This window comes from Macrotis lagotis, chromosome 4 (genome assembly GCF_037893015.1).
Source record: "Macrotis lagotis isolate mMagLag1 chromosome 4, bilby.v1.9.chrom.fasta, whole genome shotgun sequence".
Taxonomy (NCBI): Eukaryota; Metazoa; Chordata; class Mammalia; order Peramelemorphia; family Peramelidae; genus Macrotis; species Macrotis lagotis.
Genome location: NC_133661.1, coordinates 250148407 through 250165915, shown reverse-complemented (window position 1 = coordinate 250165915; position 17509 = coordinate 250148407). Strand labels below are relative to the sequence as shown.

The window sequence follows — 17509 nt, the reverse complement described above, 5'->3', positions numbered from 1 at the left end:
CAGCCTAGGCCCCCTGAAAGAGTGCCAAGGATAAGGACTGTAAATCAAAGATCATCCTACAGCTATGTCACTAAACCTGCAGAGACTTCTGTTTAGCTGAAGCTGGGGCCAATAACTGTATATTCAAACTTCATCTTAGGACAAGTCAGAAATTGTGTTACCTAGATCCATACTAGGGTATAAAGCCTGCGCTGTAGCCTTCACCACTTATAGGTGAGCTGACTCAAATTCTCCTAAGGGAGACTCGGAAATGAGCTAAATACAAATGCTCAGACACTGAGAAACAAACCCCTCAAGTGAGGGCAAAAATACAAGTCACTACTGAAATTAGAGAGAGGTTGCACTACATGTGGAACTCCATCTTCTTACCATTTAACTCCAAATCTTTACCAGTAATTTCATGTCTACTAGTGTTAAGTACTTCTAACAACTAGAAGAAACCTGGTGCTAGGGGAAGAGATCTCTTTTTTCAGTTGCTACAACTCCCTTACTCAATGATTCTCATTCATTTAAAAACCTTTTATTTAATTTTACTTTTTTTAATTAAAAAAATAAACAAGCACTTACAACAAATGTGTAATCCAAACAATTCCTACATTGTCTCTGACCAAAACTGCATGTCATTCTGATTCTCAAATCCATCACACCTTTGTGTTAGGCCCTACTCAATCTTAGATTTGTGTGTTGTATTTCATCACACAATTGTGTGATGGAATTGTGGTTAATCACTGGACTGATCAGAGTTCTTTCTTTACAATATTGTTATTATATGAATTGTTCTTCTATCCTGTTTACTTCACTTTGCATCACTTCATATAAATCTGCCCAGATTTCTCCAAAACATTCCTTCCTTTGATGAATTGATTCTTCAGGAATAAATCATTAGACTTTGAAATTGGATTCTTGATTTCAAATGTCAAAATATAGGCTTTTTATTGTTTATGGTCAGTAAAGGATATGTTTAATATTTCTTCTTTCTTCATTTGTCTATGAGGGTTTTATGCCCTAGAACATGGACAGTTTTTTAAAAAGATGCCATAAATGTCTGAAAAAATATGTATATTTCTCTCTATTCCCACACTATTCCATGTTTCTTCACCTTTCCCAGGTTTTTATCTTAGATTCTTACATTTTCTTTCTTTCATTTTAAACTCCCACTTAAGATCTACCTTCCAAACTTGAAAATTATTTCACTTGTGCCTATTTCCTCCCCAGTTTTATTCTTTTTAATCCTCCCTGTCTCTCTGCTGTCTCCCTGTTGATTTGAGTATATTTCTACACAAAACTCTTTGTTTATATATGTATATGCTCAACTCTCCTTTGTCTAATTCAGATAAGAATGATAATCACTCACCCACTTCTTTCTTTACGAAAAATGCTGTTCTTTTCTATTCTTCCTCATTTCTTCTTTAGTATATTCCTTTCCCCCTCCCTTTTTCTTCATCTCTTAAGATATTCAAAACAGGACAAAACCACCCACTAGTCCTCTGTTTGTCTTCTTTAACATCTTCTATAATCCTTTAAGAAACAGAAGGCCATGGGGCAATTAGTGGCATAGTGGATGCAGGCCCTGGAGTCTGGAGGACCTGAGTTCACATCCTGCCTTAGACACTTAATAATTACCTAGCTGTGTAAACATGGGCAAGTCACTTAACCCCATTGCCTTGCCAAAAAAAAAAAGAAGTAGAAGTAGAAGGCAGTTAGATATCTCAGTAGATGGAGCACTGAACCTGGAGTCAGGAAGACCTGAGTCCAAATTCAACCTCTAACATTTAATAGCCATATGATCCCAGGCAAGTCATCTAATCTTTGTTTGCCTTAATCCATTGAAAAAGGAAATGACAAACCACTTCTGTATCTTTGCCAAGAATGAACAGCATGGTCTGTGAGGTTAGAAAGAGTCAGACATGACTAAATAACAACAACTACAATGACCTTTCAGGATACTGGAATTCAGAAGAGATATTCACTTATAGTTTTTAGTTGTCTTAAAATGTAAGCATCGTTTAGCATCCTTCATTTGCTTGAATGTTTAGTTTTCTTGATGACTATTCACATTTAAAGTGTCTGCTATTTTCTGGTCTTTTCAGCAAATATGCTTGAAAATCTTTCTATTCCATTAAAGATTCATTTTTTTTTCCTGTGGAATTACATTGAGTCTTGTAAATACAGGTTATTTTTGCAAGACTTTATCTTTTGTCTTTTGAAATATCATATTATATTATAAGATTTTCTTTCCTGATTTTGGATTCCTTAGTACTTGAACTCTTTCTTTCTTCAGAATGTTTGGTGACTGCTTCTATTTGCTAATCTTTCAGCTTTAGTTGAGGTCCTGTTTGGACCTGACTTGATTTTTTGTGTTTCTGCCATAGACTTCCATCTCCCCTGGAATGTCTACCTATAGAGAATTAGCAGATTTTAAGCCGCTCAAATTGCCTCTAGTCAATGGACTGTGGTCTTCATACCTCTTGTAGCACCTCCAGGTAGAGCATTGTAGACCTTCACTGAACGTAGAAAATCATAGACAAAGTGCTTTTGGTTCTTAGTCTTAAGTCTAAAGTCAAAGAAACCTGCTTACCTGAGTCCACACTGGCTTTTCTAGAAAACTCTCAGACATATGTTATCTTTTCATGTAATACAGGCTTGATGAAGAAGTTTATTATTGCTTCTTTTTGGATTTCTAAATCATTATTTAGCTTAGTGCCATTCTTCAATATTTGATGGAATTTATGTGAGAGAGCTAGATTATCTGCAATCTTCCATAATGCTACCTTAACCAGAAGTCCTGCAAAGTCCTTAGCTAGTAATTTTGGCCAGTTGACCCTTGTTTTAGTTTTTCCTTCTAAGTCAGCAATTCCTGTCTATGATTCTAGTTACTTTTGGGAAAAAAATCTTCAAACCATATTTATGAGGATAACTAAAAATCACTATTTCAGACATCAGTAAATATTTCAGCTTATTGTCAGGGTACTAAAAATCCCAAGAAATCCTTTATAAATTCTCAAGATTTGTGTTTTTCTAGAAAATTCCATGAGGTGAGTTTGTGGTTTAGAATTTCTCAACAAACTCAGCAATGGGTGGAGTTTTATAAGGGGTTGAGATGGAGCAAAACTTACATGCCCCGTGGCAGAGAAAATCCTGGCACTCAAAGAAGCTTCAGGGGGTGTCAGTACAACCAGGAAGCAGCCTTGGAGAGCACAGTGATAAGATTACATTGCTTATTTCACAAAAGGAATGGAGAATGATAAAGACAGAAGTATGCAGGCTACGTAATCTGTTCAAGGCTGACTAGCTGCCAGTTTGAGCTTCAAGTGTAGTATGTCACTTTTGGAAGTACTAAATTGTTTCAGTTATGAGGGACAACATTACTTGGCACTTGTCTAATTTTCATTTATCCTAAATTATCTTTTAGAGACAGGTAAAGGGTTTTTTTTTTTTCAATTACAGAAACTGTCTGGCAGAGAGGGAATTTGCCATTGGAAAGGACCATAGCATTCTACACAGTCACTGGGGTAATGTGGCAGAGTTGCCAGCATTCTAGACCTGAAATAAGGAATACCAAGGGTTAAATCTTGATGCTGATATTTCCTAGCTGTGGGATTATTTAAACTCTTTCAGTCTGTTTGCCCATATGTAAAATGGGGATAATAATATCCCTAGTATCTGCCTCATAGGATTGCTTGTGAGGCTTAAATAAGTGTGTTTAAAGTACTTTGTAAATATTAAAACCTCTCTAAATGTCAGCTGTGGTTATTTCATGGTCTTGCCCCCTCATTTCAGAGACTCAGAGAAGGAAAGGGATTTGCCCAAAGTCATATGATTTATTAATGTCAGAGGCATGACTAGAATTCATGGATTATGAAGCTAAATCCAGATTAAGTTTTTTGTTTTTGTTTTTCACTTTTTTGTAAGGCAATGGAATTAAGTGACATGCCCAAAGTCAAACAGCTAGGTAATTGTTTAGTGTCTGAGGTCACAGTTGAACCCAGGTCCTCCTAACTCCAGGGCCATTGCTCTGTCCACTGCTCCACCTAGCTGCCCCCCATGACAATAAATCTAAATGTATCTAAAGTTCTTAGTGTCTCAGCACATGTGAGGTGGAGGAGTTTAAAGAGGTATTATGAATATGATACAGTGTGATATTAAGTCAATTCAATGACCAAATTCCTACCTATAGCAAGACATAGGGACTGCTCAGGAAGACCTGAAGTTAAGTTCAGTCTCAGGTACTTAATAGCTGTGTGACTTTAAACAAGTCCTTAATCCTGTGGACCTCAGTTTCCTCATCTGTAAAATGATCTGGAGCAGGAAAGGTTAAACCACTCCAGTGTCTTTGCTGAGAAAACCCCAAGAAGAATTAGACACAATTGAAATGACTGAAAAACAACAAAATCTAATGGATCTCCCTGCCTCAAGTCTTCCCCTGGCATCCATCTTCTACTAGGCTGCCAAAGTGAATTTCCTAAAGCACAAGTCTTACTATGTCCGTGACATATTTGATAAACTTCAATGGTTCCCTATTACTCCAAAAAACAAATCCTCTGCTTGACTTTTAAAGTCCTTCATTCCTTAGCCCTTTCTTGACTTTCCAGTGCCCGCACTAGTACCTCCCTCTCTGAACACAAAGGGCCTCATCCCTTTCCCAGCTGTTATCAGGAGAGAGGCCAGCCGCTGCTTGGAGAAACCTAGCCAAGTGTCTTCAAGATCCAAATCCACTAACCCATTCACTCTACTTTACACATTACATAATCTATCTTACAACTCATGCCTTTTCATTGTACCCCTTTGCTGCGATGGTCTCCCCTCTTACTTCAACTTCCTGACTTCTCTGCCTTCCTTCAAAATTCAGTTCAAACCTTCTTTTTCTATAGGAGGCCCTTCTCAGATCACTTCTCCCCGCCCCCCCCTCCCGTGGTGGGCTCTTAGGCCCTGAGGTGGTGGTTGTTGTTGTTCAATCATTCAATCATTTCAGGCAAGTCTGACTTTTCTGACCCCATCTAGGGTTTTTATGGCAGAGATACTGAGTGGTTTGCCATTTCCTTCTCCAGTTCATTTTTACAGATGAGGAAACTGAGGCAAACAGGGTTAAGTAACTTGCCTGGGGTCACCCAGCTAGGATATGCCTGAGACCAGACTTAAGTACACTTCCTGACCCTAGGTCTGATGCTCTATCCACTATACCACCTAACTGCCCTGCTCTGATTTTACCACTCAGTTCCTCCTGTATGTATATAATTTTTATATGTTGTCTGAGCTCTCTGATGGCAAGGGCTGTTTTTACCTTTCTTTGTATCCTCAACATTTAACATGTGTTTGTTACATAATCAGAAGTTAATCAATGCTTGTTGACTGACTGACTTTTAATTTGGGTCAACTAGTAAATACAAGCATCCCCAGTCCCCTTTTGCTGTCTTTCCAGCTTTCCCATGCACTAACCAGACACCCGTCCTGCAGGGCAAAAAGAAATTCCCTTCATGGGGGACAAGAACATTTTCTTAGTGTCAGACTGATTTCCCTATAGTGCCAGCTTAACCAAGCCCCAATCTTCTCCCTGAGCCAACCTCAGTTGCCAGGGTCTATAACTTCATGAAATAGCATAAAAAGCAGTCCTACATGAAACTGTGTTCCATAGTCCCTCCTCTTTCCCTCTACCCCCTCAGTTATTTCTGGCAACACATGGTATACACATGGCCAAAGTGAATTCAATGGGCCTGGGTGTCTGGTATATAGGTTCTGTATCTCTATCCCTTTCTTTTTTCCAACATTGCTTGTTTCCTATTTCAGCAGTAGTAACTACTTGAGGAGAAAGAGGGATTTTAGTCTTCTTCTTTGATCTTGTGGGAAAAATCTCCTGTTGTTTATAAGAGTAAAACCCATTATCTTCCTCATGGACTGTCCCCACCCCCGCTTCCTACCCCAGTGGAAATGCTTCTCCTCTAAAGTTGTTCCAAATCAATGAAATTCTGAGAGATTCCATTTCTCCTTCTGGTTTAAGGAGACTACCCATCCAGGTACACTTTGTATGAGTTCTTTGTCTATCTATCTATTTGTATGTCTACATTTGTCCCTCTCTTCCCCAGGGATACTCAGGAAGTGTCCCCATGACTACAGTCAATGTGCCATTTGATGCCTCTAAAGAGCTTCTGTTTAAAAAGCTCTTGCTGGGGTGTTTTCAGGTTCATCCCAAATATGTCAGTTTGGTCTTTTGCCTCAAAGACATGTCAAAGTATGTCAAAGTCACCACTAGAAATGGAAAGATAGGGCTATGTGATTATATAAGATTAGGCTCCTACTTTAAGCAAAGGAAGTCACAGTGTTAAAAAGGGTTGGTGTTGAATCCTGAACATTCTCTCATCTAGGGTGACCTCATATTATTATCATCCTTTTATAATCACACACATACCATCATCTTCATCTGCATCACTCTCATCACAACAGTCATGAGAATATGGGAGAGGAGGATGATAATTACAGCTAGCATTTGAGGAGCCCCCTAAGGTTTGCAAATAGTTTAACATATATTATCTCACTTTTTCTATATAATATGTGCATTGAGGGTCTTATATTGTTATGGGGGCAGTCAGGTCACCCATTGGATAGAGCACTAGGCCTGGAATCAGGAAGACTCATCTTCATGAGTCCAAATTGGGTTTCAAACACTAGATCTATAACCATAGGCAAGTCATTTAATGCTGTTTATCTCATCTGTAAAATGAGCTGGAGCAGGAAATGGTAAATCACTTTGCCAAGAAAACCCCAAAAGGGATCATAAAGAATCAGACATAACTGAAAAACAACTAAAATTCTCAGCAGGTCTGAGAGCTAGGACAACTGTATTAGACTAACTATGGACTATATTATCCTCATCCAGAAGAAGAAAAGCAAAACAAAACAAAACACACACACACACACACACACATACACACACACACACACACACACACACACACACACACACACACAAAAACAACCCTTCAAAATCTGATGAACACTTTATAAAAATTATCTCTTATGTATCTCTTTCCCTTAATCCTAATTCCTATACTAAAAATTACTAATCTGTAAATATGTTTATCAAAATATGTATATACAATGCTAACCTGACTGCTTGCCATTGAGGGGAAGGGGGTGGGAAGGAAGGATGGAAGGAAATTTTATAACTTAAAAACATACATGTGCATATGGATGAAAATAAATAAATTTTTAAGAAGAAAATCAGCTAAAATTAAACCATGGACATTCAATGTTGCACCATTAGGAACTTTCTTGATACCCTCTCTTTCACTCCTCATATTCAGATGCTCTCAGCTGTACTGGGCTAAATGAGAGGGAAAAGAGAAAAGAGAAGGAAGAACAAGATTCATTGGTCTCATAGACAAAAGACACCCCCCCCCCCCAACCCCACAGAAGGCAGGATCTTGTGGGAAGTCCAGAGACTTACTATAATTTATAATACATGAGTAGAACTGTCCATTCTAGCTGTAGGAAAGGGAGTAGCTATAGCTACTGTTCATGGGCCCAGAGCCAGAACTGACCCACCATTTCAATATACTCTGCTTCACTGACTCAAGTGTAATACTATAGATTTAAATTTAGGATAAACCACAGAAACCATCTGTGGAATAAAGGATAGAAAAGAAAACTGGATTTTAAGTCAGGGGACCTGGATTTGGATCTTGGCCCTACCATTTACCCTAGGAAAGTCACTCAACCCCTCTAGGCTTTAATTTCTTTACCTATAAAATTAAGAGATTGAATCAGATGGCTTCTTGAGTCCCTTTCAGATCTAAACCTATTATCCTGTAATCTAGTTTTCCTATATTTTATAGTAGAGGAAATTGAGACCAAGGGAAGTTATGTGACTTGAGACAAAAATAATAATTATAAAAGTTATTATTTAGTAATACCTACCATGTGCTAAGGGTTTTACATGTATTATATCACAACAACTCTTCTCCTTTTACAGATGACCAAACTGAAGCAGATAGAGGTTAAATGATATGTCCAGGGTCTCACAGTTGAAAAGTGTCTAGGGTCGGGTTTGAACTCGGGTCTTCCTGACTCCAGGTCTGGCATTCTATCCATTGGGACACCTAGCTGCTTCTGTTTACCCTTGCCTTTCTGTCCTAAGATATCTGACCTTACCCAGAGCTTCTGGAACTCAGTCACTCAAGGGGAGTGGGAATGCCAAGGGGAAACCCTTGGCATTACTCAGTGTTATTTCACTCTCAGCAGGAGAATTCCCATTCTGAGAAAAAGATGCAGTACTTTCCCCAGTGTCTCTTTTCCCTTTCCTGTACCCATTGACTGGAAGAACTTTGGGAGGTCTTTACCCTAAGGCAATCAAAACAAGTGCCAAGATGGGGAATGTTAGACTCTTCTTCCCTCAGGTCTAATATGATGCTCAAATGTTTTGCTGAGTCACTACTAGGGATTGGCACTCAGTCTTCTCTCCATTCTACTCTTTTTCTACCCCTTATTTTGTACCTATGGTGAGTGGTCCTGTTTTTCAAGGTTGTCTGGATATTTTCTGAGTTCTTTTAATTTAGTTTTTTCCAGTTCAAGGTTCAATCCAAAGGATCCAGCTCCTAGATCCTCTTTCATAGGCTGCATTTTTCAGGTGTTGCAGTGTCTGCCTCTCCCTCTCCCATTCCCTCGAACTGGAGAAAGAGTTTTTTGGCTTTGGACTCAGAAGGGAACTTGAATCTTCTGCAGCCAGCCTGGGAAACAGCTGGTCAGCATCAGTCCACATTTGGCTCTTTGCAGAGCATCCTGCCTACCGCACCCACACTCTTCCTCCATTCTTCACAAATAGCTTTCTTCTCTCTCCCAGGATTCTCCTTGGCCTTTGACTAGCCTTATTTTGGAGCAGAATCTTTAGAGATGGCTGAATTTCAAGGTCCCTCTCTTGATTTTGCTTTTTCCTTTCCCCATATGCCGAGGATGCCCACACTACTACCTCCCTCTCTGAACACAAAGGGCCTCATCCCTTTCCCAGCTGTTATCAGGAGAGAGGCCAGCCGCTGCTTGGAGAAACCTAGCCAAGTTCACAGGAAATGTCTGACACTACCAGGCAAGTGGGATTTGGCTTCCCAAAGCAAAACACAGCTGACAGGATTGGTTGGACTTTCCCAGTTTTCATGGTATCCAGGGTCCAATGCAGTTTGACACAGCATAAGCCTGGAACCTGAAAGTCATTAAGAACATCACAGTAGCCATGTGTCTGTGAAACCTGGAGGGGGAATGGTCCATGCTTTGAAAGTAGGAGACTTTTGGAGGAAAAGAAAAAAGAGTGGCAACACTATGCAGGGAAGATAAACCACCACATAGTGTTCCTGGTTGGCTCTTTGCACAAAATGAAACTTTGAACTGAGGATTTTGCTATTTCCCTTTAAGTGTTCTTCTTCTATCCCCTTTTGCTACTCCTTCCCCAATTCTGAGACTCTCCTTTATAATGAACTATTCTACATCCCACTGCACCATAAATTATAGACTGCCTTTGAATTTTCTGGTTCAGCTAGGTAAACTTTCATCTTATCATGCTAGGGATTAAGCCTCCACATCATTTCTTTTTTAAAAAATATTTTATTGGGGGCAGCTAGGTGGTATAGCGGAGAGAGCACCAGCCTTGGAGTCAGGAGTACCTGGGTTCAAATCCAACCTCAGACACTTAATAATTTCCTAGCCGTGTGGCCTTGGGCAAGTGCCTCTTAACTCCATTGCCTTGAAAAATCTTTTTTTTTTTAGGTTTTTGCAAGGCAAATGGGGTTAAGTGGCTTGCCCAAGGCCACACGGCTAGGTAATTATTAAGTGTCTGAGACCAGATTTGAACCCAGGTAACTCCTGACTCCAGGGCTGGTGCTTTATTCACTATGCCACCTAACTGCCCCTGAAAAAAAATCTTAAAAAAATATTTTATTTATGTATTTTTCCAATTACATGCAAAAATAGTTTTCAACAATAATTTCTGGTAAGGTTTTGAGTTTTATATTTTCTTCCCTCCCTCCTCCCCTGACAGAAAGCAATCTAATATAGGCTATACTCTCCACCTCATTTCTTGGCCATATCCTCATCTTTTATGTTCTGTCTTTCTCATTTAGAATATAAGCTTCTTGAAAACAAGAATTACCTAACTTGTTTGTAATATTATTTCCAGTGCAAATGTTCTACCTGTCTGTCTATTTGTCTACCTTTCAGCATCCAAGACAGCCCTCAGTTTTAGACAGGGGATAAAGAGCAGAAGGCATATGTGAAACGGTCCATGGCAACACCAGTTCAGACAGTGTCTGATATGAGCAAAGCACCATGGGAAATACCAAGAAATCAAAGACAAGGTTACCACTACAATGCAGTAGGGGAAACAGTACACATTTATAGATCATTAATAATTTAAGGCAGTAAGTATTTAAAGGCATGTGTATGTATATCTGTGTGTGTGTATATATACACAGAAGAGCATTACATGAGTCATGAGTGGTAAATTAAGGTCATACAAAGGAGAGAAAATGTAAGAATGGGTAAAAATTGGATCTACAGGGAAGAGGGAGAGTGTTTGATTCAGAAGTGTGCTAATTAGCACCAGAATAATGATGTTTGTCCTTCATTCTTGAAAAAAACCACATCAGGGAGGTGAAGCTATGATATGATCGTGAATTGGATTTGAATGAAGGGTGCTGTGCTAAGTCACCAGCCTCACTTTCTCCTTCAGAATCATCTGGGTCCAGTGGCCAGCTATGAATCAGAATACTTGGAGATGGCTATGGAAGTAAGGCAACTAGAGTTAAGTCACTTGCCCAGGGTCACCCAACTAATAAGTATCAAGTAACTGAAGTTAGACTTGAACTCAGGTCCTCTTGACTTGTGGGATAATGCTCTATCCACTGCACCTAGCTGCATCTGTAATGGTACCAGTAGGAGAGCATGACAGCCATCAAGGGGGTGTCACCTTGGGAATAATATGGTATGAAGATGGAAGAGAGGGATGCTGCCACTCTAAGGTTAGTATGGATTCTCTACTCCAACCTTACAAAATCTATTTAAAACTCATCCTCTGTACACATAGGAAGATAGGATTTAGAGTTGTAGCTTAGAAATTATCTAGTCCTAGAATTTAGGAAACTGAGATGTAATAATTTTCTCAAGTTCACACAATAGCAAAGTCAAAATTTGGTCTCAGGCTCTTTCCATTATTCTTTCCATAAATCCATGCTGACTCTCATATTTCTCACTTTATCTCATTTTCTCCAATAATCTTCTCAAAAGGTGATGCTGGCTTTTATAGAGAGAGATTATCATTAGGGTTCTTTATACAGTAAAAGGTTTGGATATTTTTGTCAGTATGATACAATAGATTGGGAGGTCAGGGGACTTTGGCTTTGCCATCTATTAGAGAGCAGGGTACAGGAAAGAGCCCTGATTTTGGAATCAGTGAATTATAAGGTCATAGATGAATAGCTAAAAGGGACCAGAGAGGCCATCTGGTTCAACCTCCTTGTTTTTCAGATGAGGAAACTAAGACCCAGGGAAATTAATGATTTACCATAGTAATACAATAAATGTTTGAAGGGGAACATGAATTCAGTTCTTCCTGAATCCAAGTCCAGTACTCTATCCAAAATGTTTAAGTTCAAATCCAAGCGTTGTCATTTACTAGTTGTTTGAATTTGGGCACACATTAGCCCCTCTGGGCCTCCATTTCATCATCTATAAAATGAAGGGGTAGAACTAGGTAGCTTTCAAAGGTTCCTTCCAGCTCTAAAACTATAATTCCTTTTCATATAATGGCTAATATTGTAAGATTGTTGTTGCCTACTTCACAGAATGTGAGAGAAAGATTTACTGAATAACCAATTACTGATGAGATCCAAGTTTTTCCCTTCCTAGATCCTCATTCTCTACTAGGCCAAGTCAGCATCTGGGCAGTTAGGTGGCACAGTGGGTAGAGCACTGGCCTAGGATTCAAGAGGACTAGAGGACTAGAATTTGACCTCAGATACTTGCCACTTACAAGCTGTGTGACCTCGAGCAAGTCAACCCTAATGGACTTGCATTCAGGACTGCCTCCAGTAGTTCTGATTCAGCACCCCCTCACTCAAATCCAATTCATGTGCTTGTCATGGCATCACCTCCCTGATGTCCTGGTCTTCTAAGAAAATGAAGGATAAACATTCATTCAAGTCAGTATCTGTAGGACATTGATGCTAATGAGATTGGATTAACTCTCTCCTCAATCTTGTTCAGATCCCACCCAAATGTGAAAATCTATTGTGGATGGAGATAGATCTTTTGTCTATATTGCACAAGGCTAGGAATGATTTAGAAGTAAATTATATAATACATCTCCATATGGGAAAACTGGGACATTAATGCACTATTGGTGGAGTTGAAAACTGATCCAACCTTTCTGGAGAGCAATTTGGAATTATGCCCAAAAGGCAATAAAATTATGTATACACTTTGATCCAACAATACCACTACTTAAATCTATATCTCAAAGAGATCATGGAAAATGGTAAAAGTCCCACATATACAAAAATATTTGTAGCAACTTTTCAAAGTAGTAAAGAATAGGAAATTGAAGGGATGCCTGTCAATTGGGGAATGGCTGAACAAACTGTAGAAAATGAATGTGATGGAGTATTGTTGTTCTATAAGTAACCATGAAGGACAAGGATCCAGAATATCCTCGAAAAGACTTGCATGAACAGATGCTGAGAGAAGTGAGCAGAACCAAAAGAACATTATAAATACTAACAGCAACATGGAGTGATGATCAACTATGATGGACTTGATCATTTCTGCAAAACAATCATCAAAAACAATACTAAAAGACTTGTGATGGAGAATATCATCCCTACCCAGAGAAGGAAATGTGGAGTTTAAATGCAGGAAAAAAGTTTACTATCTTCAATTAAAAACAAGGTTGTCATAAACCATGTCATTTTTTTCTCTAAATTTATTCTTCCATTTGAATATTTTTCTTTCACATCATGATTAATATGAATCTATGTTTAGTATGGTTATACACACACACATATTATAAACATATATATATATATAAAACACCTGCATTGCATTGCTTTCTGTTAGGGGGAAGGGTAGGGAAGAGAGAGAGGGAGAAAAATATACTTAAAAATGATTTTTGAAAACTATCTTTACATGTAGTTGGAAAAATAAAAAAAGAAAGAAATTTTTTTAAAATCTCCAGACTCTCCTTAGAATAGGCCTTCTCATTATAATATTCATTCTCTTTTATTATTTGTTAATCAATCAGAGTCAATTGCCATCCTCAGGAACATATATTCTTCTAAGGGCTTTGAAGAGATTCCATGAAGGTTCTTTGACATTTGAGAGTGTCTCTGACCCCTTTTATTAATTACTGCTAGTATGATTAGCCAGAAACTATGTCTTTCAAACTTTTTTTAATCACAGTTGCTTGTGAGGATCAAATTAGATATTATAGAAGCTCCCAGAACCTTCAGCTCTCCAAATTAAAATGCTTCCATCTCTCTTAGAAAGATAAAAATTACATTTATGTCCCACTGGGCAAAATGACTCCAGTCATTAAGACTCTGGACCATAGATAGTTAAAATTAGTGGTTGGGCGTTCTTCTTCTAGGAAGAATAGAGTGAGTCCAAAAAGATCAGGAATGAATATCTCAATCACCACAGCAATCCCACCCAAACCAAAACAGATGTGAGTAAATTTGACTTTTGTTTTCTTTATCCAGCCATTAATGAAATGAATGAAATAACCTGCTGCCAATTCAGCCTCTGTGCTTGGAATTATGTTAGGTATATTTTAGGAAGGCTACCAGGACATCAGCAAGGTCCTAAATGTTGTCCATGTATAAAGGCTTCTTCACCTTTTTGAGTGCACGATTCACCTGTGAACTTCCCAGGACATACTGAGGGAAGGGGAAAAGTTGCCTTTTGCTTCCTGCTCTGGAGGCCCTTTAGGCATCTATATAACCCCTCCTACTAATCACACTGATGCAGATGTGCCTTCTACTACCATCCATCTCTATTCAGTCTCACTTGGAGAAAAGTGAAAGGACACTCAAGACATTATAGCCTTCTGCAGGACTGTGAAATATGAAGGTCTGCCACTTGTCTGTATCCCCATACCCTTCCCCTTCCTCTTCCTTCAGAAGTTTAGTATCCCGCTGCTATTGTCTGCCTTTCCCCATCAAACCAAGTTTCTGTCCCTGTTCTGTTTAACATCTTGTTAAAGATTCAAATTAATCAGTTATTCCTAGTCTTGAATATTTACATCTGAAGCCTGTCTTTGATTAAAGAATGAAAGTCTCATCTTCTGTTTTGTTATGTTGAAGGCAATGGGGGTTAAGTGATTTATCCAGGACCACACTATTAAGTGTCTGAGGTCGGATTTGAACTCAGGTCCTCCTGATTCCAGGACTGTTTGCTCTACCCAGTGTGCCACCTAGTTGCTCCAAAGGGTCAACTCCTGTTATGGGAATTTCAAGCATCACTAAGCAGGTAGAAAAGGAAAGACTGACTCCTGATGTCACAACAGCCAAGACCTCATAAGGCCCCAAAGGGAAAGGACATCCTAGCAATGGAGTGAAAAATAAATATATCTTTTTAAACATTCAACTGTTTGGAAAGAATGACATGTGCTCACAGTGAAAAAAGTGAAACGTACCCAACCGGTAACTTCTGTAACATCGGGGGCTGTATCACTGAGGCAGGGCTGTCTCTCAGCCCACCACTCCTGCTGAGACTGGGCAAGCCAACTGGTGACCGAGGCACTGGCCATGAAGGCTGGGGGTGGTACTCCTCCTCAGGAATGACCTCCTCACAGCGGTTGCCTCGGAAGCCAGAACGACAGACACATTGCTGGGGCCGACTGCAGGAACCCTTGTTTTGGCAAGGTGGTTCACAGACAGCTGAGGAGAGAAAGAGAGAGGATTGAGCTTGAGTAGGTGAAACTTTCTTTAGCAGTAGCATGGGAAGCTTGGACTTGCCCTGAGGGGGTCAAAAAAACCTTTTACCTAAAGTGAAAGGGGCCCTGTGTCATTGAGCCTCCTCCATATTCCAAATTAGACAACTAAAATGTATGACCTATTCACAAGACTGGTCAACTAAAAATGTGAATGCAAGGAGATAAATTTGACCTCATAAATATCACTAAGATCTAATAGGATGGAAGCCAAGATTATGAATATGGCACTGAAAGGGAATCCCTGATTCAAAAGAAATAGATTAGGTAAAGGGGGGAGATGGAAATATTTATATAATGATAAAATACACCCATATGAGAATATTCAGGTACCAGTTTTTACAGAGGTAGTGCATAATAGAGAATATTTGAGCAAGAACATTAATGGAAGCAGAAACAGAGTTATATTGTCAAGAGAGAATACCATAGCTCTCTTATACAGAATGAAGAAACAGATAAGAAGAAAAGCAAAGGCCAAAGGTGGTGGCCAGGCCTCTACCAGGATCACACCACTTTGGAGGCACCAAAAACCTATAGGCTCCCAGACAGAACTTCTACAGTAAAAGTAGAAGAACATAATAGACAAAAGTCAATCACTTCCCTCAAAGATAAGCAGTCCAATTCCAATATAAAGTTCAAAGTCAAGAAGTAGGTAGAAAAACAAGAAAATTGCAAAAAAACAAATAAATGAAAAAAACTACTAGATGACAGGGAAACTCAAGACACAAATTCAGAAAAAGGCAATGACCTGAAAACACCTTTAGCAAAGCCTCAAAGAAAAACACAGGTTATATACAACCTCAAAACGAATTCCTAAAGAGATTTTTTTTAAAAAAGCAAAAAAAAATCAAATAAGAATGATAGAAGAAAATTGGGAAAAGAAATGAGAGGTGTGCAAGAAAATTATGAGAAGAGAATTAACAGCTTGGTAAAAGAGGCACAAAAAATACTAAAGAAAATAACTCCTTAAAAAATCAAAATTGGCCATAGTGTAAAAGAGGAACAAACTCTCACTGAAAAAAATAACTCCTTACAAATTATTATTGGTAAAGTGGAAACTTATGACTTTATGAGACATCATGAAATCATAAAAACAAAGTCAAAAGACTGAAAAAAAATAGAAAAAAATGTGAAGTATTTCATAGGAAAAATGACTAACCTGGAAAATAGATTGAAGAGACATGATTTAAAAATTACTAGGCACTCTGAAATCCATGATCAGAAAAAGATCCTAAACATCATATTTTAAGAAATTATAAAGAAAAATCTTTCCATATGTCTTAGAAGGAAAAGGCTAAGTAGAAATTGAAAGAATCCACTGGTTTCCTCCTAAAAGAAATCCCCATATGAAAACTTCCAGGAATATGAAAGCCAATATCCAGTTTCCAGTTAAAGGAGAAAACACTGTAAACAGCCAGAAAGAAATAATTCAAATACCATGGAGTCATAGTCACATTCATACAAGATTTAGCAGCTACCACTCTAAAGGAGTGGAATTTTTGAGCTTGGGAGTTTCAGAGAGAACTATAGAAATCCAAGAATCTTGTCCAGGTGTTATAGTCAACCCAGTCTGGAAATTATCTGGAGAGATTATTTGTAATGACCTTCAGGGCCCCAGAGTAGCATAAATTAACAGTGATTTCATCTGTAGAAGTGAATGTGATGGGATAAATGTGCTGAAGGATCTGAACTAAATTGTGAATTTAATTTTCTCCCCACTCAGAGACCAAGGTGGTATAGAGGGAATTACACCCTATCCTCCAAAGTATTTGGGGATATTTTTGTATATTTATTCTGACTAGATATATGAAATAAATAAATCTCTTTATAAAAGGCATCTGATAAAATGCCTAATAGAACTGGGGTACTAGTTATTGCCACATAACAAACTGGGAAAATCATGAGCCAATTGTAGGAAAAGAAATATCCACCTATATTTCAATGAACCCTAAAGCCTCAAGGGAAACTATAGTGTGCCCAGTCTCTTAGAGATTGGGACCAAATGCACATGTTATCATTAATCTTGCTGATTTTTTCTTTCTTTTATATTCTTTATTATAAAGGATAACTCTGTGTGGGAGAAAAGAGAACATATTAGGAGACAAAAATGTTCAAAAACAAAAAATATAACTAAAATTTAAGTTATAAAAGTAGAAGAGAATTTATTCTGAAACCTGTGAGTCACTGAGCTTAACTAGATTGGTAAAATTCTAGAATGTATCATTAAAAGCATAGCAAGTGAACATCTAAAAAGGATGTGGTGATCCCAAGAAGCCAGCTTGGCTTCATCAAGAATAGGACAATGTAACTGATAGATCAAGGGAATGCTAAAGCCAAGAATCACATAAGATTTAGCAAAGAATGTCAAACTTTTTCATGCAGTTCCTATATACAAGATGGAGAGATGATGGCTAAACAATAGTATAGTTCAGTGTATTTAAAATGAATGGAATGTCTAGACCTAAAAGTAGTCAACAATAGTTTGGTATCAGTTTGGAAATAGATCTCTAATAGCACATCTCAGAGAATTGCATTTAGCTTGGTACT

General features: G+C 38.4%; 1 protein-coding gene across 2 annotated transcripts in view; it reads right to left on the bottom strand.

The window, feature by feature from the left end:
- The window catches only part of LTBP2 (latent transforming growth factor beta binding protein 2), a 188010-nt gene that overhangs the window by 142911 nt on the left and 27590 nt on the right, over positions 1-17509 (bottom strand). For both annotated transcript variants that reach the window (XM_074235724.1, XM_074235725.1), the window contains exon 3: positions 14666-14909. In XM_074235724.1, coding sequence (XP_074091825.1) covers positions 14666-14909 — 244 coding nt within the window. The remainder of the gene's footprint in view (positions 1-14665; positions 14910-17509) is intronic.